The 22,433-nt window shown below is 36.1% G+C and overlaps 1 protein-coding gene across 1 annotated transcript; it reads right to left on the bottom strand.

The window, feature by feature from the left end:
* Positions 1–2,077: 2,077 nt before the first annotated feature.
* Positions 2,078–21,320, bottom strand: LOC138379108 (zinc finger protein 492-like). Its single transcript, XM_069464427.1, has 6 exons — positions 21,287–21,320; positions 20,689–20,784; positions 3,951–4,202; positions 3,261–3,530; positions 2,235–3,008; positions 2,078–2,091 (listed from the first exon to the last, which is right to left on the bottom strand). The coding sequence occupies exons 1-6, from the start codon at positions 21,318–21,320 to the stop codon at positions 2,078–2,080; spliced, it is 1,440 nt and encodes a 479-aa protein (XP_069320528.1).
* Between the last annotated feature and the right edge of the window lie 1,113 nt (positions 21,321–22,433).

Genomic DNA, 22,433 nt, shown 5'->3' with positions numbered 1-22,433 from the left:
ACTTTCAATACACTCCCCAAATTAGAAGGGAAATATAGGATGTGCTAAGTAAATAAAATGAAATTGATACACTGTGGAATTACTCATACCTTCAGATTATTTTATGAGCACTATTAAATTTTATAAAAATCATTCTTCAAATTGAAGAGCATGTCATATAAAGAATACTTAACGAACTTTGAAATAATAAAATTATACATCGGGTCTAGCATGAGTAATAAGCATGTAAGAACAGAGGACTGGCATGGGCAGGTTCTGAACTAGAAGCTTTAGGGTTTTAAACAAATTAATTCAACATAAAGCAAAAAAAAATTGCTTTTAGAATCTTTGAAGTTTCTAATTTGCTAGTAAATTCTCAACACTTTTGAAATTACCTATTTTTTCCAATATTTCTTCTTTTCTTTTCAAAATAGGTATACATCCACATTCACACAAACATAATTACTTACTCTGTAAATCTATTACAACTAAAGTTCATCTTAACCATGATGTATTTGTATGTTGGATTCCATGTAAATAAAAAATGTGTTTATTTGTGCTTCACTGGCTAAAGAGGTTGCATGTTGAAAGAAAAATGTAGAATAAAATGGAACAAGTAGTCATTCAGTGTTCAGAAATGGATGGCTTTTCATTAAATGGACAATCTTTATTATAAGCATTACAGTAACAATGTAATTGCAAAAATAATAAAAAATAATAAAACTTTTGGGAACATTATTCTTCGAAGTATTAGAAACTTAAAGCCACTGGAAAAAAAGGATCACAAATGACGTCATTTTAGTGTGTAACCAATTGTACCTTTTTACAATCCATTACCTCCAACTCTGAGTAACATCAGACAAGTTAATGTTAGTGGGAAAATAACACTTCATTCAATCTACAACATGTTTGACATAATAGAAACCTTTTTTAACTTAATAAAACAAATTAAGTTTACATGTAATCTAAAAATATTTCAAAATTCACTCTATTTCATCATTGTAATTTGCAATTAGTAAAACAATTTATTTCTAATATTGTAATTGTTTCATTCTGATTATAATGAGAAGAATATTAGTCTGTATACCTACATTATACATCACTTAAAATACTGTTTGTTAAAAGTCAACCGCAAAGCACCTTTCCATTTCATACATGTTACATTTCAGTGATTTCAATTTTCCATGGAAAAGTACATGAATGATGCCTACTTAAGACAGAAAGACTTCTAATAACTGTGATGTAGCTACCATTAACCACACACATTCACATACATACTAGGAATGAAATCATAACATCTACTGCTTTGAGAGTTGAATCACATCAATATTTGCTTGTCAAAAAAGGAAAAAATTATACTTTGCTATATTTTCACCCCATCCTGACCAGAAAATATATTTTACATGTAATTATAACTCTCAAAAAATCTCTCTCTTTTTTCAAACTGACATAAAAATAAATTATCTAACTATTTTAACTGGATTATTCTCTATAATCAACAACCTGGTTTAAAGAAATAGGTGAATGTGTTAGTGTCTTAGTGCATTGTACTGTGAATCCTCTGATATCTATTTAGACTTGATTTTTGATTGAATCTGTTCCAAAATTTATTATATATGTAAAGCAGTTTTAAGTATCAATTCTGTGTTGTTCTCTAAGGTATACCTTTTCTATAAATCTTTTTTCACATTCATTAAATTTGTAAGGTTTCTATCTATTAAAAATTTTCTGATGTTGAGCAATGCTTGAGAAAATATTGGAGGGTTTCTTTCAGTGTAAGTTCTCTCATGTCCAATAAGATCTGTGATAGAAGTAAAGGTATGTTCAGTGCTCTACATTATTATTGTTTACTTTCAGAATAAGTACTGTTGTGCATTTTAAGGCTAATGCTTTGGGAAAGCACTGCCATAGTCATTACATTTATCTCACTTTTATCTAGTATGATGTCTTTGATGTTGAGTAAGATGTGAGCAGTTATTGAAGGCTTTGCCACATTCTTCACATTTGTAGGGCTTCTCTACTGTATGATTTCTTTTATGTAGAGTAAGGTATGGGTTCCGGTTAATGGTTTTGCCACATTCTTCATATCTGTAGGATTTCACTCCAGTATGACTTTTCTTTATGTACCATAAGGTGTGAGCACAGGGTAAAGGCTTAGACACATTCTTCACATTTGTATGGTTTCTCTCCTGTATGAATTCTTTTATGTAGAGTAAGACTTGAGCACTGGGTAAAGGCTTTGCCACATTCTTCACATTTGTATGGTTTCTCTCCTGTATGAATTCTTTTATGTAGAGTAAGGTATGAGCACTGGGTAAAGGCTTTGCCACATTCTTCACATTTGTATGGTTTCTCTCCTGTATGAATTCTTTTATGTAGAGTAAGGTCTCTGTGCCGACTAAAGGCTTTGCCACATTCTTCACATTTGTATGGCTTCTCTCCTGTATGAATTCTTTTATGTTCAATAAGACTTGAGCACTGGGTAAAGGCTTTGCCACATTCTTCACATTTGTATGGTTTCTCTCCTGTATGAATTCTTTTATGTAGAGTAAGGTGTGAGCACTGGGTAAAGGCTTTGCCACATTCTTCACATTTGTATGGTTTCTCTCCTGTATGAATTCTTTTATGTAGAGTAAGGTCTGTGCCCCGGCTAAAGGCTTTGCCACATTCTTCACACTTGTAGGGTTTCTCTCCTGTATGAATTCTTTTATGTTCAATAAGACTGGAGCACTGGGTAAAGGCTTTGCCACATTCTTCACATTTGTATGGTTTCTCTCCTGTATGAATTCTTTTATGTAGAGTAAGGTGTGAGCACTGGGTAAAGGCTTTGCCACATTCTTCACATTTGTATGGTTTCTCTCCTGTATGAATTCTCTTGTGTGTAGTAAGTTTTGAGCACCAGTTAAAGGCTTTTCCACATTCTTCACACTTGTAGGGTTTCTCTCCTGTATGAATTCTTTTATGTTCAGCAAGACTTGAGTACCTGGTAAAGGCTTTGCCACATTCTTCACACTTGTAGGGTTTCTCACCTGTATGAATTCTTTTATGTTCAATAAGACTTGAGCACTGGGTAAAGGCTTTGCCACATTGTTCACATTTGTATGGTTTCTCTCCTGTATGAATTCTTTTATGTTCAGTAAGATGTGAGCAGTGGGTAAAGACTTTGCCACATTCTTCACATTTGTATGGTTTCTCTCCTGTATGAATTCTTTTATGTTCAGTAAGACTTGAGTACCTGGTAAAGGCTTTGCTACATTGTTCACATTTGTATGGTTTCTCACCTGTATGAATTCTTTTATGTTCAGTAAGACGTGAGCAGTGGGTAAAGGCTTTGCCACATTCTTCACATTTGTATGGTTTCTCACCTGTATGAATTCTTTTATGTTCAGTAAGACGTGAGCAATGGGTAAAGGCTTTGCCACATTCTTCACATTTGTATGGTTTCTCTCCTGTATGAATTCTTTTATGTAGAGTGAGGTTTGTACACTGGATAAAGGCTTTGCCACATTCTTCACATTTGTATGGTTTCTCACCTGTGTGAATTCTTTTATGTTCAGTAAGACGTGAGCAGTGGGTAAAGGCTTTGCCACATTCTTCACATTTGTATGGTTTCTCTCCTGTATGAATTCTTTTATGTAGAGTGAGGTTTGTACACTGGGTAAAGGCTTTGCCACATTCTTCACATTTGTATGGTTTCTCTCCTGTATGAATTCTTTTATGTTCAGTAAGACTTGAGTACCGGGTAAAGGCTTTGCTACATTCTTCACATTTGTATGGTTTCTCTCCTGTATGAATTCTTTTATGTTCAGTAAGACTTGAGTACCAGTTAAAGGCTTTTCCACATTCTTCACACTTGTAGGGTTTCTCTCCTGTATGAATTTTCCTATGTCCAGAAACATTTGAGATGTGGTTAAAAGTTTTCCCACATCTATTATGCCTGAAAATTCCCTCTCCTGTAGGTCTTTTTTTATGTCTATTTAGATTTGAAAATTTCGTAAAGACTTTTATACAGCTGAATATTTTCCTATGGGTAGTTGACAAACATTGGGTAAGACCATCGTAATATACTTTCTGCCTCTTACACTCATTCACACACTCCCAGTCTTCTCTTAAATGTATATTTTCAAGGCTACCAGTTTCATATAGTCTCCTTATTGATTTCTGAAATGAGTCTTTTATGCCCTGCTCTGGCACCAGGTCTCGGGTGCAATGGGAAGACAGTTCTGAAAGAAATGAAAATAACAAAGTATCTCACTAACTGGACTCAGGTGAATGTACTTCACAATTTGAATATATAAAACTATACCAGGCACATTAGCAAGAAAGCACAATAGAATACCATGGTCTTACTTCCATGATAGATGTATGACCTTAAAAATATACTTACAAACATGACTTTTTGAGAAATCATAACTGCTAATAGTTCATAGCACCTCATATGAGAATGACACCAAGAACCAAATGGAACCAGAAGGAAAGTTTGTTACATTTACCTAGCAAAGCCCTTCCTCACCGCTGATATAGAGGAATCACATTAGTAGTAAAATCCCATCTCCTGGACTCCCTTTCAAAAGAGAATGAAACTATTGGCACATATGTCCATACATCTCATTTTTTATGGCCTTTCCACAAGCTGGTTTCTGTCCTCTATTATAACTACATAACTATCTGGGAAAGGTGTGTACATATCCAAAATAAAATTCTGCAGTATTATAATGATGGTACAAAAACATTTATTTATGCTATAAAATTTGAAAGACAAAATTGACAAAGAGCATTACCATATGTTAATTGATACACAATGTAAAAATACATAATTATTGACATCAATATCATAAGGTTGGGGGCAAACATAAAGATTAAGAATTTTTGTATGCACCTGAAGTTGAGTACTTATCAGTTCAATGTATTTTGCAACTTCAAAGGACTTTAGGTAATTCTCACTGTGAACATCAGGAAAATGTTTATAGAGATACAAAAAGGAAGGTGGACAAAGAAACAAAATATGTCCCTAAATATTAGTGGCACATAATGAAGAAGAAAAAAAGAGGAAACAAAGAAAAAATAGTGACAAAAGTTATATAAAACAATTAATATTAGGGAAATTATAAGTCCTTCCCTTTGAGAAAATTATATAAATATTTATGTACTAGTATTTCCAGTCAGAAGACACAGTTAAATAAAGGGATTAAAAAATCCAACTATATTCTCTCTAAAGAGACTTTACTTCATATCTTGTGAAAACAATAGACTAAAATTGGCAGGATATAACAAGATATGCCATGAAAACTTTAAGCATATAACAGCAGTGGAGTTCAAAATTATATTAGGCATATTATATTTGAAGTGAAAAATGTTACAGTTTATAAAATATACTTTAGGCCAAAACTTTCACAAGAGACAAACAAGGACATTTAATATAAAAAGAGGTCATTCACTGAGAACCCATGAAAATAAGACATATATATGATATCTATCTTTATCTCACATGAAGGTTCGCAAATATATAAAGAAAATATTGACAGAATTGAAGCAAGAAATGGACAGCAAAATATAGGATACATTGATATTCCACTTTCAATAATAATAAAGCCAGTCAAATTAATGATAAGAAAACAGAAGTTTTGAAAACACCGTAGAGCAATTAGACCTAACAGATATATAGAGAACACTCTACAGAATAATAATAGAACATGCAATCTTCTTGATACCGCATAAAACATTCTTCCAAAAAACTACCTGTTTGGCCACAAAACAAGTCTTAACCAATTTTAGAAAACTGAAATCTTGCACACTTTAATTTCTGACCAGAATGGAATGAAACTGTAAATAAATAACAGAAGAAACACAGAAAAATTCACAAATATATGAAAATAACACACTTTTGAACACGTTCTTGTTCAAGGGAAGAAGACTTAATGCTGTGAAGATATTGATAGTGGTCTACAGATTCAATGCAATTCCTTTCAAATTCTCCATTTAATTTTTTCAAAAAGAGAAACAGCAAACCCAAAAATAATATGGAATCTCAAGAGACCGCAAAGATCTGAACAATCATCAAAAAGAGAAACAATGCTATTGATACCATACTTCCCCATTTTAAAACATTGAAAAAGCTACAGTAGTCAATGAAGTTTTCTACTGGCAGAAAGACAGAAAACTGGACCAATAAATCAGAAAGAAACACAAATATAAACTCTTGCATATGTTGTAAAATTAAAAGGTATCTTCACACTCATATTTATTTCATCATTATTCACAAAGGCCAGTAGATGAAAGAAAACCAAACTTCCCTTACCAAATGAAAGGATAAATACAATTTGAAATTTAGAAATAGTGGATTATTTCTCAGCTTTAATAAAACAAATAATCTAGTAACACGCACAGTAGAGATAAACCTTGACGACATTATGCTTAATGATGGGATGGTGGTATAACTACATAATGAATGCAATGCACACTATCTGGGGAATGGACATGCTTGAAGCTCTGACTTGGGGGTATGGGTGGGACATGGGCAATATATATAACCTGAACTTTTGTACCCCCATAATAAGCTGAAATAAAAAAAAATGATTATTTCCCCAAACTCATAGTAACAATTTATTATATTTTTATATATTTGTATTATAAATTTACATTAACAAAGTGAAATAAAACAAATTTATAGAATTCAAAAAAAAGTAAGTGGTGTTTACCTGGTTCAGCAAAATCCAATATGGCAGTTCTCCAGGGGAGGTTTGGTGGGGGAACATTGATAGACCACTGTTTTCCTTTTCTCCTCCACACACTCCCAATGGACACGAACTTTCATTCCCTGCCTGATTTCAAAACTGGGACCCTTCCTCAATGCTTCTCATCCTGTTGACTGTGTGTCAGCAGACAGATGCACCAAGTGCCTGTCAATGGGAAGATCACAAGCTGAGCCAGGTGAAAAAGCACCCATAGCACAGAGAGATGGGCATCTCAGCACAGAGAATTCCAGCATCAGCTACGGTGGCAAGAAGGGGCCATGGTCTTCCTGTAACACTCTCAGGAAGAGTGAGTGCCAGCCTACCCTCCTCCTCTCTGAGTTGCAGCACCAGATACACTTTCCAAGGCAGGCTTGGCTGGTAGTTTGCACCCCCTTGCCAAAGGCGTGCTCAGTCACTCAGTGCAGCTTTTGCTGGAAGTGTGCTACCCGATGCCCAAGGCAGGCTTAGTCACTCAGTGCAAGGTGCTTTGGCAGTTGCTATGGGGGGAGTGTGGTCACACAGCTATGAGAACCTTAAGCCAAAATTGCTTCCTGGGATGCCTGGAGTGTATCAGGTGCAGAGGAGGGGGTGTCCAGGTGCAGTGATGCTGGCTCTCTTGTTGCTCATAGCACACTCCCATGGGATGAGAGACATGCATCCTATTGCAGGCCTGAGGCACCTGGCTGGGGGAGGTCAAAATCCCTTACTTTTTCCCTGGGCTCCAGAAGTTCTGTGATTTTGTTTGTGCCAGTTCCTACCTTTTATCCTCCTCTCTTCTCAGCTGCTCAGTACCTGCTCTTAGTGTCCAAGACTCCACTTGTTTCAGACTGTATGGTCTACTGCTTACCAGGAATCATCCTCCACTCCCCTCTGTTAAATTCTCAACTGTTCTACTTGAATGGTCTGACAAGCCTTGATTCTCGTCAGCCATCTTGAAGTCTCCTTACATGATTATTTCTCTCACACCAATATAATACACATTCAGCAATAAAGAACTGCTGAAATTATAATTTTTATGACTACTCACCTAGTCAAGATAAAAGAATTATAGACCACAAACCAAGAAAACAAGTAAGTTTGAAACACACTAGACATAATTTTTACTCACACAGGCAAGCAAACACATAGAGAATTATTTTAGCACTGGATAAATTGCTAATTCATATTTAAATATTAAATCATACTATGTTAAAGTGACCAGAGTTGAATATTGCCACACAAAATTACAATGTATAAGTAAAAACAAAGATAAAATTAACTGTACTTATCACAAGATTTGAGGGAATGCAGAGGATTCACAAAACCTATCCCACAGCAACAAAAAACATAAATCTCCAGGAACCAATGCTTATGAAATGGAGATATTTGGAGTACCTGAAAAACCTTAGAAATAATCATCTGAAACATCCCCTACAAGAAAAACAAAACACAGACAACAAAATCTGCAAAATGATGCCTGAAGAAACTGAGATATTAACAGACATAAAAACTATAACAAGAACCTAACACAAATTTTAGAGCTGAAGAATATAATAACTGAGATGAAAAATTCACTAGAGAAGCACACTTAATGAAGCAGAAGAATCAGAAAGTTGAAGACATTTCATTTATAAATATTGTGTCATGGAAGCAAAATTTTAAAAGGGACACAACTGAAGGTGGAGTATGGGACGTATTGGACACAGTCAGGTAGACCAGTATATCTAAGAAAGGTTCCTAGAAGAAGAATAGAGTGGGAAAATGGCAGAAAGATTATTTGGAGAATAAGGCAGCTGAGAATTTTCTAAATGCCAGAGTGATAACAAAAAAAAAAAAAAAAGTACTACCAACTAAGAGGGCTTCCTCTGGGAAATATTTTTTTCAAAAACAAGAGAAAAATTAAAGATTTTCCAAGCTAAGCAAAAGTCAATGCTGTTCATCACCACGGGAGTAGGCCAGAAGAAATGTAAAGGGGGTCCACTGTGATGAAAAATAAAATTATGTTGGGTAGCATTATAAACAGTTAAAAACATAAAGCTCTGTGTTAAAGATAAATGTATAAACAGATATAGAATTCTATTTGATCATGATGGTTCATAAACCCTCATAATAAATCTATAGAATTAAAGAAAAACTGAAAGCATAAATGTGCAAAAATCTGTTCTCACATATACAATATAAAAGGTATAATTTGTGACATTAATAAGAACATGTGGCACTTTAAGACATGTAGGTTTTTAATTTACTTTAATTGAAACTATTACGAGATTAACATATGTTGTTATAACACAGAGATTTAGTCTCCATTTCCTAATGTGGTCACAAACAGAATGCCTGTAGAAGATATGCAAAAGAAAATGGGAAAGCAATAAAAGCATGTCACTTCAAAATCAAGGAAATAAAACTAAAGAGAATAAGACAGGCAATGAGGAACAATGTATATACAGGGCACATGGGCAAGAATTAAAAAATTTCAATGATAAATTCATGTCCTTTAGAAGTTACTTTAAATATAAGTGGTTTAAACTCTCTAATGAAAAATAAGATGACTTTCGGGAGACTCGAAGATGGCGGAATGGTGGTGACCTCCTGGATTCGTGCTCCCAGAGTGGAAGGCATGGGTCTCGGACTGTCACAATGCTAGAGGTTCACTCCTCCACAAGAACAGCCGTGTGAACCCACGGAGAATCAGCGTGGGACAGAGAGAGAGAGCAAGAAAGGACTGAGGTGATTGAGAAATAAATCATGAAAATCTGGAGAGTGTGGGACGGTCAATAGAGAAGGGAGCGCGGGACTGCTGTACCCACCTCACCAGAGAGTGGGGTGGGTTCAGCCCCACAGGAAAGCATCTTGCTCCCCCTCTGACCTCCACACCCACTCAATTGGGGATCTGCCTGAAGTCAGTGCAGAATCGCCGCGGGAGACGTGGGGCTCTGCAGAGAGGAGACATTAGCAGGAGGCATTTTGGACCCTGGAGCGCTGTGCACAGCCGAGGTGCCTAGCAAATGTCTCCTATACGTGGGCAGCGGGACTGCTTCAGTCCGGCTCTAGCAGACACCGAACTGTGTCGTTTAGGCGGGCGGCTGGATTCTCCCGGTCCCCGGCTCCTCTGGCCTCTGCCGGTCCCTGAGCGTTCAACCCCAGAGACAGTGATCTGCAGACGGGCAGCTGCCATTGTCGGGTTTCACAGCCTAAACGCTGCAGAGCGATTGGGTACCAGGCAGCTCCCTGGGCGCCTCCCTTCCCTAGTCCACGGACCCCCACTACGAGCTCCACCTTTGTGTGAACACTGAGTGGTTCCCCAGTTGCGAGAGAGTGGAGCGTGGACCTTGCAGACATTGGGGCAGGGTGGACCATCACCCGCGGGAACTGCAGCGGCTGGGGCATTGGGCGAACGAGGGTGCCACTCCACTCCCCCTATCCACTGTCTTTCACGCAGAGAGAGACGGAAACCACCTTGGGAGAGGAAGAGGAGCAGCCCCCCCAGCAAAGGTAACAAAATCCTGAACAACATGCGAAGGGCTCCCCCTAGTGACAGAGGACGCACCATACCTGGCGCTCACGGCGTGCCCCTATCCAGACTAAAGCTGAAAGAAGGGATCTTAAGGACTCATCCAGATGGGAAGGGCTAAGTGAAAGAACTCTGGGACTATAAAGAATCAAGCTGAAACTTTGCCCTCAAAGAGGATTACTAGTTCTCCACCAATTAACACAAACCAGATTCCAAATAGCAACATGTCACAGGAAGAATTTCAAATATGGATCATAAATACGCTGAACATTATGAAAGAAAAAATGGATAATCAACACAAAGAAACCACAAAAAAGATCCAGGACTTGGAAGAAAAATTCACCAAAGAAATTGAAATACTGAAGAAAAATCAAACTGAACTCCTGGAAATGAAGAATTTATTCAAGGATCTACAAAACACAGTGGAAAGTCTCAAGAGCAGGGTAGATCAAACAGAAGAAAGAATCTCAGAGATTGAAGATAACACTTTGCAATTAAATAAGACAGTCACAGAGTTAGAGCAAAGAAACAAGAGAAAAGACCAGAGTCTACAAGAAATGTGGGATTATGTGAAGAAGCCTAATGTGAGAGTTATCGGCATTCCTGAGGGTGAAGAAGACAATAAGCAAGGGCTGAATAAACTATTTGAAGATATAATTGAGGAAAATTTCCCAGGCCTAGCAAAATCTCTAGATATACAGGTTCAAGAAGCTCAAAGAACCCCTGGGAGATTCATACCAAATAGGAAGACACCACGTCATGTAGTCATCAGACTGACCAAAATATCTACTAAAGAGGCCCTTCTTCAAGCTGTAAGGAGAAAGAAACAAGTAACATACAAAGGAAAGTCCATCCGAATCACGCCAGATTTCTCAACTGAAACCTTACAAGCAAGAAGAGATTGGGGCCCCATTCTCACTCTTCTGAAACAGAATAATGCCCAGCCTAGAATCCTGTACCCAGCTAAGCTCCATTTTATATATGAAGGTGAAATTAAGACATTCTCAGATAAACAAAAACTCAGGGAATTCACCAAGACAAGACCAGCTCTCCAAGAAGTACTCAAAAGAGAGTTACACATGGTCCAGCACAAGAAGGACCCTCGAATGTAACACTAATCAAGAGATAAATATAAAAATTCAGTTATCATAATGGCTCAAGAGAGAAAACAGATCAATGAAATTCAACCCAACATGTGGAACAGCAATCTGTCTCACTTATAAGTTCTCTCATTAAATGTGAATGGATTCAATTCCCCACTCAAGAGACATAGACTGGCCCAATGGATAAAAAAATATAAGCCAAGTATCTTCTGTCTTCAGGAAACTCATCTAACCTGCAAAGATGCATTTAGACTGAAAATAAAAGGGTGTAAATCAATATTCCAAGTAAATGGAACCCAAAAGAAAGCTGACGTGGCGGTTCTAATCTCTGATAACGTAGTTTTTAAATCAACAAAAGTAAAGAAAGACAAAGATGGTCACTATATACTGGTGAAGGGTACAATTAAACAAGAAGACATAACTATACTTAATATATATGCACCCAATCTAGGTGCACCCAGATTCATAAAGCAAACCCAACTTGATCTGAACCAAATGATAGATAACAATACTGTAATACCTGGAGACTTTAACATCCCACTGACAGTACAGGACAGATCCTCTAAACAGAAAATAAACAAAGACATAATGGACTTAAATAGAATTCTAGAACAAATGGGCCTGACTGACATCTACAGGACATTCTACCCAAAAACCACTGAATATACTTTCTTCTCATCAGCTCATGGGACATTCTCCAAGATTGACCATATCTTAGGACATAAAGCATGTCTTAAAAAATTTAAAAATATAGAAATTATACCATGCATCTTCTCAGATCACAGTGGAATAAAAGTAACAATGAACCCTAACAGAAATCCTCACTTCTACTCAAAGTCATGGAAGCTAAATAACCTTCTCCTGAACACTCATTTTATAAATGAAGAAATCAAGTCAGAAATCAAAAGATTCTTTGAAGTAAACGACAAAGGAGATACAACGTATCAAAATCGGTGGGACACAGCTAAAGCAGTCCTGAGAGGAAAATTTATTTCCATAAATGCCTATACCAAAAAGACAGAAAACTTACAAGTAGACAATCTAATGAATAGACTCAAAGAGCTGGAGAAGGAAGACCAGACCGATCCCAAACCCAGCAGAAGGAGAGAAATTATTAAGATTAAATCAGAACTAAATGAAAAGCACAACAATCAAACCATAAGGGAGATTAATAAAACCAAAAGATGGTTCTTTGAAAAAATAAACAAAATTGACACACCTCTGGCTAGACTAACCAAGAGCACAAAAGAAAAATCTCTTATAACCTACATCAGGAACACGAAAGGAGTAATCACGACTGATGCCACAGAGATACTTGATATCATCTATGAATTCTACAAAAATCTTTATGCACACAAATTAGAAAACCTGCAGGAAATGGACAAATTCTGAGAAACACACAGGCTTCCCAGGCTCAACCAGGAAGAAATATAATTCCTGAATAGACCGATATCTAGATCTGAAATCGAAACAGCAATAAAAAAACCTTCCCAAAAAGAAAAGCCCTGGAACAGATGTGTTCACACCTGAATTCTACCATACCTACAAAGAAGAACTGGTGCCAATCCTACATAAACTATTCTCCAATATAGAGAAGGATGGGATTCTCCCCAACACTTTTTACCAAGCCAACATAATCCTGATACCAAAACCAGGAAAGGATGCAACTAAAACAGAGAACTATAGACCAATTTCTCTTATGAATATAGATGTAAAAATTCTGAATAAAATCCTAGCAAATCGAATCCAAGTGCTTATCAAAAAAATAATCCATCACGACCAAGTGGGCTTCATCCCAGAGATGCAGGGATGGTTTAACATACGAAAATCTATGAATGTAATTCATCACATAAATAGAAGCAAAAATAAAGATCATATGATCCTCTCAATAGATGCAGAAAAAGCATTCGACAAAATTCAACACCCTTTTATGATAAGAACACTTAACAAAATAGGCATAGACAGGGCCTATCTAAAAATGATACAAGCCATATACGACAAACCCACAGCCAACATCATACTGAATGGGGAAAAACTGAAAGCATTCCCACATCGAACTGGAACCATATAAGGCTGCCCACTGTCCCCATTACTTTTCAACATAGTATTGGAAGTCCTTGCGAGAGCTATCAGGCAAGAGAGTAGAATCAAGGGAGTCCAAATAGGGACAGAAGAGATCAAACTCTCACTCTTCGTTGATGATATGATGTTATATCTAGAAAATCCCAAGGTTTCAACCAAGACTCCTGGAATTGATCAATGAATTCAGTAAAGTCTCAGGATACAAAATCAATACACACAAATCAGAGGCATTCATATTCGCCAATAACAGTCAAACGGAGGACCAAATTAAGGACTCAATACCCTTCAAAATAGCAACAAAGAAAATAAAATATCTAGGAATATATTTAACTAAGGAGGTAAAGGACCTCTATAGGGAAAACTATGAAACACTGAGGAAGGAAATCGCAGAACATGTAAATAGGTGGAAAACCATACCATGCTCATGGATCGATAGAATCAACATTGTTAAAATGTCTATATTGCCCAAAGTTATCTACAGAATCAATGTAATCCTATTAAATTACCAACATCTTTTTGCACAGACACAGAAAAAATAATTTTACGCTTTGTATGGAACCAGATAAGACCCCGTTTAGCAAAAGCAATCTTAAACAACAAAAACAAAATGGGAGGTATTAATTTGCCAGACTTCAAACTATACTACAAGGCTGTGGTTCTTAAAACAGCCTGATACTGGCACAAGTGCAGGGACACAGACCAGTGGAACAGAACAGATAATCCAAATATAAAACCATCCTCCTATAGCCATCTAATCTTTGACAAAGCAGACAAAAACATACTCCGGGGAAAAGATTCCTTATTTAATAAATGGTGCTGGGAAAACTGGGTATGCACATGTAGAAGACTAAAACAGGACACACAGCTCTCACCCCTCACAAAAATCAAATCACAGTGGTTAACAGACTTAAACCTTAGGTCAGAAACTATTAGAATTCTAGAAGAAAACGTAGGAAAGACTCTTACAGACATTGGCCTAGGCAAAGAATTTATGAAGAAGACCCCTGAGGCAATCACAGCAACAACAAAAATAATTCAATGGGACCTGATCAAATTAAAAAGCTTCTGCACAGCCAAAGAAATAGTCATGAGAGTAAACAGACAACCTACAGAATGGGAAAAAATTTTTGCATACTACACATCAGATAAAGGACTGATAACAAGAATCTATTTAGAACTCAGGAAAATCAGTAAGAAAAAATCGAACAACCCTATCAAAAAGTGGACAAAGGACATGAATAGAAATTTTTCAAAAGAAGATATAAAAATGGCTAACAAACTTATGAAAAAGTGCTCAACATCTCTAATCATCAGGGAAATGCAAATCAAAACCACAATGAGATATCACTTAACTCCAGTGAGAACGGCCTTTATCAAAAAGTCCCAAAACTATACATGTTGGCGTGGGTGTGGAGAGATAGGTACACTCATACACTGCTGGTGGGACTGTAAACTAGTGCAGCCCCTGTGGAAAGCAATGTGGAGATACCTTAAACAGATTCAAGTAGACCTACCATTTGATCCAGCAATCCCATTATTGGGCATCTACCCAGAAGAACAAAAGTCATTCTATACAAAAGATACCTGCACCCGAATGTTTATAGCAGCACAATTCACAATCGCAAAGATGTGGAAACAACCCAAATGCCCATCAATTCATGACTGGATTAGCAAAATGTGGTATATGTATACCATGAAATATTACTCAGCTATTAGAAATAATGCCAATATGGCATCTCTTTGGTTCTCCTGGAGAGAGCTGGAACCCATTCTATTAAGTGAAGTATCCCACGAATGGAAAAATAAGCACCACATGTACTCACCAGCAAACTGGTTTCCCTGAGTACACATTTGGGAATAACACCAATTGGGTATCAGACAGAGGTCGGGGCTTGGTGGAAGGGATGGGTGTATACCTACTTGTTGAGTGTGATGCGCACTGCCTGGAGAATGGACACGCTTGAAGTTCTGACTGGGGGGTATGGGATGGGGGGAGGGGAGGTGTGCACATCTACATGATGAGTGTGATGTGCACTGTCTAGGTAATGGACACAACTGAAACTCAGACTCGGGGGGATAGAGAGGCATGGGCAATGTATATAGCCTGATCTTTTGTACCTCCATAATGATCTGAAAAACAAACAAAAAATAAAAATAAAAATAAAAGTTAAAAAAAAAAGAAAAAAAAAGGAAAATAAGATGACTTTATAAATAAAAAACAAACAGCACTCTACAATATGCCACCTATGAAAGCCTTCCTTTAGCTCTGAAATGTCAAATTGGTTAAAAGTAATTGTAAAAAAAAATGTATGTAAATAATTAGAGGAGGATATTGTGGCCCTAATTAAAGGAAATACTCCTTAAGTCAAAAACCATCAGAAGAGACAAAGACTGTTATAACATACTGATAAAATGGGTCATTTAAAAGAAATCTATAGCACAGGATACACATAGATATATACATGCAATGCACTTATTTTATCATAGATATTTTTAAATATATATTATATACATCAGGACTTCTAAATATATTAAGCAAATAGGAACAAAAGTGTGGACAGAAGTGTTGCAAGAAACACCTAGTAACACACTAATTATAGGAGACTGCAAGACCTCACTTTCAATAATGAATAGAAAAATTTGATAGAAGATCAATAAGAAACAGATAATGGGAAAAACATTATAGATCAGTTAGATGTGAAAGACATTTAAAGAGGTCTTCAGTGAAACGTAGCAGAATACACAATAGTTTCAATCAGACATGACAAATGCTGTTAGGACACTTAAGTTTTATCAACTGGAAGAAGTCTAAAAACATACAACATATGTTTTTTGGCAAAAGTGAAGTGGACCTAGAAATCAAAAGCAAAAGATAAACTGGTTAATACAAAAATATGTCAAAATTAAATACACTCTTACATGTATTCATGTTCAATGGTCAGATGATTTAAAATTGCTGAGATGTCAACAGTATACACAGTGATATACAAATTTAATGCAGTGTCTATAACATTCCAATCATACTTGATCTTGAGATATATAAAAGAGTTGGAATATATTCTACTAAGTGAAGTATCCCAAGAATGGAAAAATAAGCACCACATGTACTCACCAGCAAATTGGTTTCCCTGATCATCGCCTAAGTGCACATTTGGGAATAACACCAATTGTGTGTCATGCAGATATGGGGGGAGGGGGAGGGAGGAGGGGATGGGTGTATACCTACATAATGAATGCGATGTGCACTGTCTGGGGAATGGACACATTTGAAGCTCTGGCTCGAGGGAGTGGGGGGCATGGGCAATATAAATAACCTAAAATTTGGTACCCCCATAATAAGCTGAAATTAAAAGAAGGATATACATGTATAAAACTCTTAGAAGAAAATAAAAGGGAAAGATCATGATATTGGTCCTGGCACTGTTTTAGTAGATGTAACACCGAATGCATAAGCAATAAAAATGAAGAAAAGAAAAATGGGATTTCATCAAACTTCAAAATGTCTGCACAAAGAAAAGATTCAGTGGAATAAAAATGCCTCCTACAAAATGGGTAAAAATAGATGCAAATCACATATTGGATAGCAGTTAACATCATGAATATACAAACAATGACTAAAATTCAACAACAAAAAGCGAATAGCTTGATAGAAAAATGGACAGTGGATTGATCTTGCATTTCTGCAAAGAAGAAATACAAAGGGACAAACAGAATTTGAAAGTATCCCAAAAATTGTTAATCTTTTGAGAAATGCAAAGCAAAGTCACAATGAGATATCACCTCACATCCATTATATTGAGAACTTTTAAAAAAATAAATACATATACAAATACAAACATACATACATATGGTGAGAATGTAGAGAAATTGAAATGCTGTCATGTTATTCTGAAACTTTGATTCTAAAATTATAAAAAAAATGAAATAGAACAGATCAGAAATAAAAAATATATAAGGAGACTAAACTCAGCAATATGGTGGGAGGGGAAGGATCCACTTGTATTTTTCTAAACAACAACAAAACTTTGCTGGCCATCCACAGAAAATTACACTTATCTGAATTTGGGGACTTAAATAGAAGGTCATTAAACCCTAGAGGAACCATAGATCTTGGAGGGTCATTTTGAATATTCAGGTTCTCATTCAGGTGCCAAAATTAAGGACCCGTTGTCCTGACTACAGACTACATCATGGGTCAACCAATTTGGATACACACAGTCTCTAACTGTTCCCTGTGACAAAGTTACAGTGGTGCTGTTCATCCAGAGACTTTGGGAGAGACACACCTATCTGTAGCCATGGAGGCAGACCTGAATAATTTGGTCTTACTGTCATCTGAAAAGCAGACCTGTGACTCTGCTGCAGCTGTCTAAACTATAGTCCATGGCCAGTTCTTTCAGTGCATAGATCCACACAGTGACCTGAAGGGAAACTTCCAAGGTACTCATTGGGAGCCGCACCCATCCACACATCTGGTATCAGCCCCACCATATGCAGACTCAACTGCACAATCATACCGTAGTATGTTTGAGTAGAAATCAAAATCCTGAAGTCAACCAGCTTACCCAGAAACAAGAGAGGATTGAAAACCGCCCAAGCCCTTCAGAACTGGCCCACCAAATGCAGAGTCCACTGTAGAGCAAGGGGCAGCCTTGTGACCTAGCTAAAGCAACTCTTCATTGAAAACTCACTGGACATACCTTTAGTCCAAGTACCCAAAAGGAAACATCTTTACCTTCCTAGACCACTTTATAAAAACTGGAAAAGGTATTTAATCCTTCACATGCACAGATACCAATATAAGGATAATGTGCAACCACTCTTAATGCTTCTATTTTGTGATATTACTACAAGACCTAAGTAGAAAAACTAGGCAAGAACGTCACAAGAATCCACTCAAATTAGACAGAAAAAAGTAAAAATAACACTTTTACTTTACTAATGCCACAGTGTTTTCAGATGGCATTATCTTATGTGTTAAAAACCATAAAGAAGATAGGAAAAAAACCTTTATGAAGTAATAAAACCACTCAGTTAAGTCACAGGATATACAATTTACATTCAAACATCAGTTGTTTTTCTATATACTAACAAACTATCCAATAAAAAAGGAAAACACTCTCATTTACAATAACATCAAGAGAATAGTATGCTAAGAAATAAATTTAACCAAAGTAGTAAAAAAAAAAAAAACAACCTTTACACTGAGTACTATAAGATATTAATAAAAGAAGTTGAAGATGACATGAGTAAATAGAAAGATATTATCCAAAACCATGTATAGATTCAATGCACTCCCTATCAAAATTCCAGGGGCATTACTCACAGTATTAACAAACAAATCCTAACATTTGTGTGATATCTCATGTACCTTTGATGAGCCAGAACCATATTGAGAAAGAAGAAAAAAGGTTCTGGCATCACGCTTTCTGATTTCAAACTATATTTCAACGTGATAGTAATAAAAATACAATATGCACATAAAACCAACACAAAAAACAATGGAACAGAATGGAGAGCTCAGAAATAAACCGAAGTATATAAGGTCAACTAACCCTTACCTAAGGCACTAGCAATGTGCAATGCAGAAAGTATGGTCTCTTCAGTGTTTGGTGCTGGAAAACTGGATACCCACAAACAAATGAATAAAAGTAGACTATTTTTTTCTTACATGATATTCAAAAACTAACTCCAGATGTAATAAAGATTTAAATGGGAGACATAAAATTCTTTTATGAAGGTAACATGAAGAATAACTCAGCATCACCAAAACATCATACAAACACAAATCAAAATTATCATAAGATATCACCTCACAACTGTTAAAATGGCTAATGTCCAAAAGAAGAGACATAAAAAGTGTGGGCAAAGTGTGCAGAAAAGCAATCCATGTACACTGTTATTGATTTGTAAACAGGTATTGTCATCATAGAGATTTGTTTAAAAATGTAAATAATAGAACTGCCTTATCATTCATCAATTCTACTTCTGAGTATAACCAAAGATGTAAAATGAGTATCTCAAGAAAATTCTGCACCCCCGTGTATACTGCAGCAATACTTACAATGTATACAATAAATATATACAGTTATACAATTCTTATTTGTGGAAAAATTCACCAGTTAAACATGCACACACAAATATATATGCACACATACACACATATATGTGAATGACAATTTCCTGATAGTACTAAATAGGGGAAAATTATGGAATATAAGTATCAAAATACAATGTATCAATTGGGAGTATAAATATATTCAGTAATTTGAAGCACTCAAAGGGAGAGTATATTTAAGGATTCTATGAGGTGAGTAGGGAAAATAAACTATAATACAGTTTGGCAATTTGGGTACAATAAAGTTGAAATTTTACTCTTATTTTATACTAGAAAAACGAATATACATAAAAAAGAAAAAAGGATATTTCAAAGTGAAATAATGTTAGATGTTCTTAGGTTTAGGAAGAGGCTATGCATTTGTATAAAATTAATGAGTCTGAATTTCTATAGGATTGCCTCTGAAACCTTAGAATTGGAAATCATGATGTAGAAAATATGAAAAATCTGTCCCTAGTGTTTCTAGAATTACTGAAGCAAATCACAATATCTCCACTATTCCTATTTACACATTTCAAAAATGAAGCAAGAAAAGGAACTTCAAAAATGGAGCTGGGCATGGTGGATCACAACTATAATCTCAGCAATTTGGTATCCAAGGAAGGAGGATCAGTTGAGGTCAGGATCTTGAAACCAGCCCCAGAAACATAAAGAGACTTCATTTTAACAAATAATAATAATAATAGGAATAAATCAGCTGGCCATGGTGGCTCATGCCCATAGTCCTAGGTACTTGGAAAATTGAGGTAGCAGGATCCCTGGAGCCCAGAAGTTTCAGGTTGCAGAGAGCTATGATCAACCACTGTACTACAGATGGGGCAGCAGAGCCAGACGCTGTCAAAAGATGCTTTAATGTAGAGGTCTTCAAAATATGTACAGATATTCCCATATCTCCCGGAACAATAGAAGTGTTTACAGATAATGTAGTCCCTTATGAGCCATGACAAGAAGTTTGGCTCTCACTGAATTCTAAGGAAGATCACTACAGATGTACAGTTCTTAGAGATTTTAAGAGCATGGGACAGAAGATATCCTTGTGTAAGAGAAAGATAAACATACACAGGCTTCTCAAAAAACATTTCCAAAAGAGCGGAGCATTCCAAACCACTTTTTAATATCTGCCTTTCTCCTTGAGCTTTGGCTTTTTAACATTTGTTATCTGCTTTACTGTATCTCACCTACCTGTATATTTAGCGGTTGTTTCCTCTTTATTCATAATCCAGGGCTCTATCCCTTGTTCCAGACATGTGATCAGCTCTGGCTTTGAGACAGCAAGACCTGTTTTATTAGAAAGAATACACATGACTTTTGCTGAAGACTCTCCAATTACTAATCTTTTAAGTACTATACTTATAGACAGAATATTATAGAAAATTCTAGAAAATTGTTTTCCAAAATATGGTTTTCTCACAGACCCTGTAGAATGATAAGAAATTATTTCAAATTTATGGCTCCAGAACACCAATTCCCACTAGCACCAAATAAAAAATAAGTGGTGGAAATTGTGTTCTAAGGTGCAGGCAACAATTATATACCCTGATTTCTAGAGGAACCACTAATCTAGAGTGAAGTATACAGATCAGCTCAAGAAAGGAAAAGGTTCATGATAAGATGAGATGTCTAGCGATTTTATTTTCTACGCCAAAATCCTTCAAATTTTCCTTAAAAGCAGGGATATAAAATTCATTCATGTAAAGTAGAAACTTCCAAGAAACAATCTAAAAAAATAAAATAATGCCCTTAGTGTGGAATAGGAATTGTGTATTGAAGTGATCCTCACCAAGGGAGACCAGGTTTCCGTAGTTCTCTAACATCACATCCCTATATAAATTGCGCTGCACATTGTCAAGGCATGCCCACTCCTCTGGAGAGAATTCTATAGCCACATCCCTGAATGTCACCAGTTCCTGAAAAAAGACACATATTTCCCAAGTTGCCAAGGAGAGAATTCTTAATTTGACTACAAGGAAAATGAAAGTTATGAGAACTGTTGCTGACATATGGGTGACTGGAATTATCCAATAAGATATTTTTTAGCATAGTGATATTCTTGAACATATTCTCTAATTCTCAGGAATGAAAATCGTATAACATGTGTGAAATTAGTGTGCATATGATATTGTTTTGCATGATAAAGTATTTAATATAAAATTAAGGGCCTCAACACTGCAATATAAATTTGTGCTATATTTACATCATATGAAATAAGTTGTGCATATTCTCACACAGAGAAACAGTGAGTTAGAAGGTATCACCCAATTTTCACGTGTATAGTAATGAACTGGAGATCTTGTTAAAATACAGATTCTCATTCAGGAGATCTTGGGTGGGGTCTGAGTCTCTGCATTTCACATAATATAACCAGTGAAGCCAGTGCTTCTGGCCTAAGGAGAGTATTTTGTCAACATCCAGTAAGTGGTAGACTTTCAATTTATCTCACTTCATCTGACCAGAAGACAAAGATAAGAGCCTTCATTTTTCAAAGCAAGCTATAAAAAGAAAGGGGAGCTTCCAGTGTAAATGTGATAGTTCATGCACATCAGTCAGTAAATTTCCAAAAGACATTTATTCATAAAGAAAAAAAACAATTAACTTTACTTTGGATGAATCTGTCAGAGAACACCTTAACCAAGTGAATGAAATTAACATCAACCGTAGTGGGACAAATTGGTATTAGGCACCATTGCACAGAGGATAAAAAAATCACTGCTGGGATGGTAGTGCCCAAAAATATGTAACCATGAAGAATCATCTGTTTTATGCAAAGTTCAAGTTATAGATATTTCCCATGTTTTGTAATCTTTAATAAGGTATGTAAATACTTTTCCATTTTACAGAGCAAGTCTCCTATTTTTTATTTTTCCATAATTTTCTTGTTATCCTAGGCAATCAATGCTATCCTCTTTCTGCATTTTCCAAATGCTATT

Source organism: Eulemur rufifrons, chromosome 30 (assembly GCF_041146395.1).
Source record: "Eulemur rufifrons isolate Redbay chromosome 30, OSU_ERuf_1, whole genome shotgun sequence".
Taxonomy (NCBI): Eukaryota; Metazoa; Chordata; class Mammalia; order Primates; family Lemuridae; genus Eulemur; species Eulemur rufifrons.
This window is presented reverse-complemented; position numbering and strand designations above follow the sequence as displayed.

Excerpts from the sequence above, each read along its gene's own strand:
- LOC138379108 (XM_069464427.1), bottom strand. The coding sequence starts at position 21,320 with ATGTTAGAGAACTACGGAAACCTGGTCTCCCTTG. Across the intron at positions 4,203-20,688 it reads AACAACCGCTAAATATACAG|AACTGTCTTCCCATTGCACC; the intron begins GTAGGTGAGATA and ends CATTTCTTTCAG. Across the intron at positions 3,009-3,260 it reads ACATAAAAGAATTCATACAG|GTGAGAAACCCTACAAGTGT; the intron begins GTGAGAAACCAT and ends GAATTCATACAG.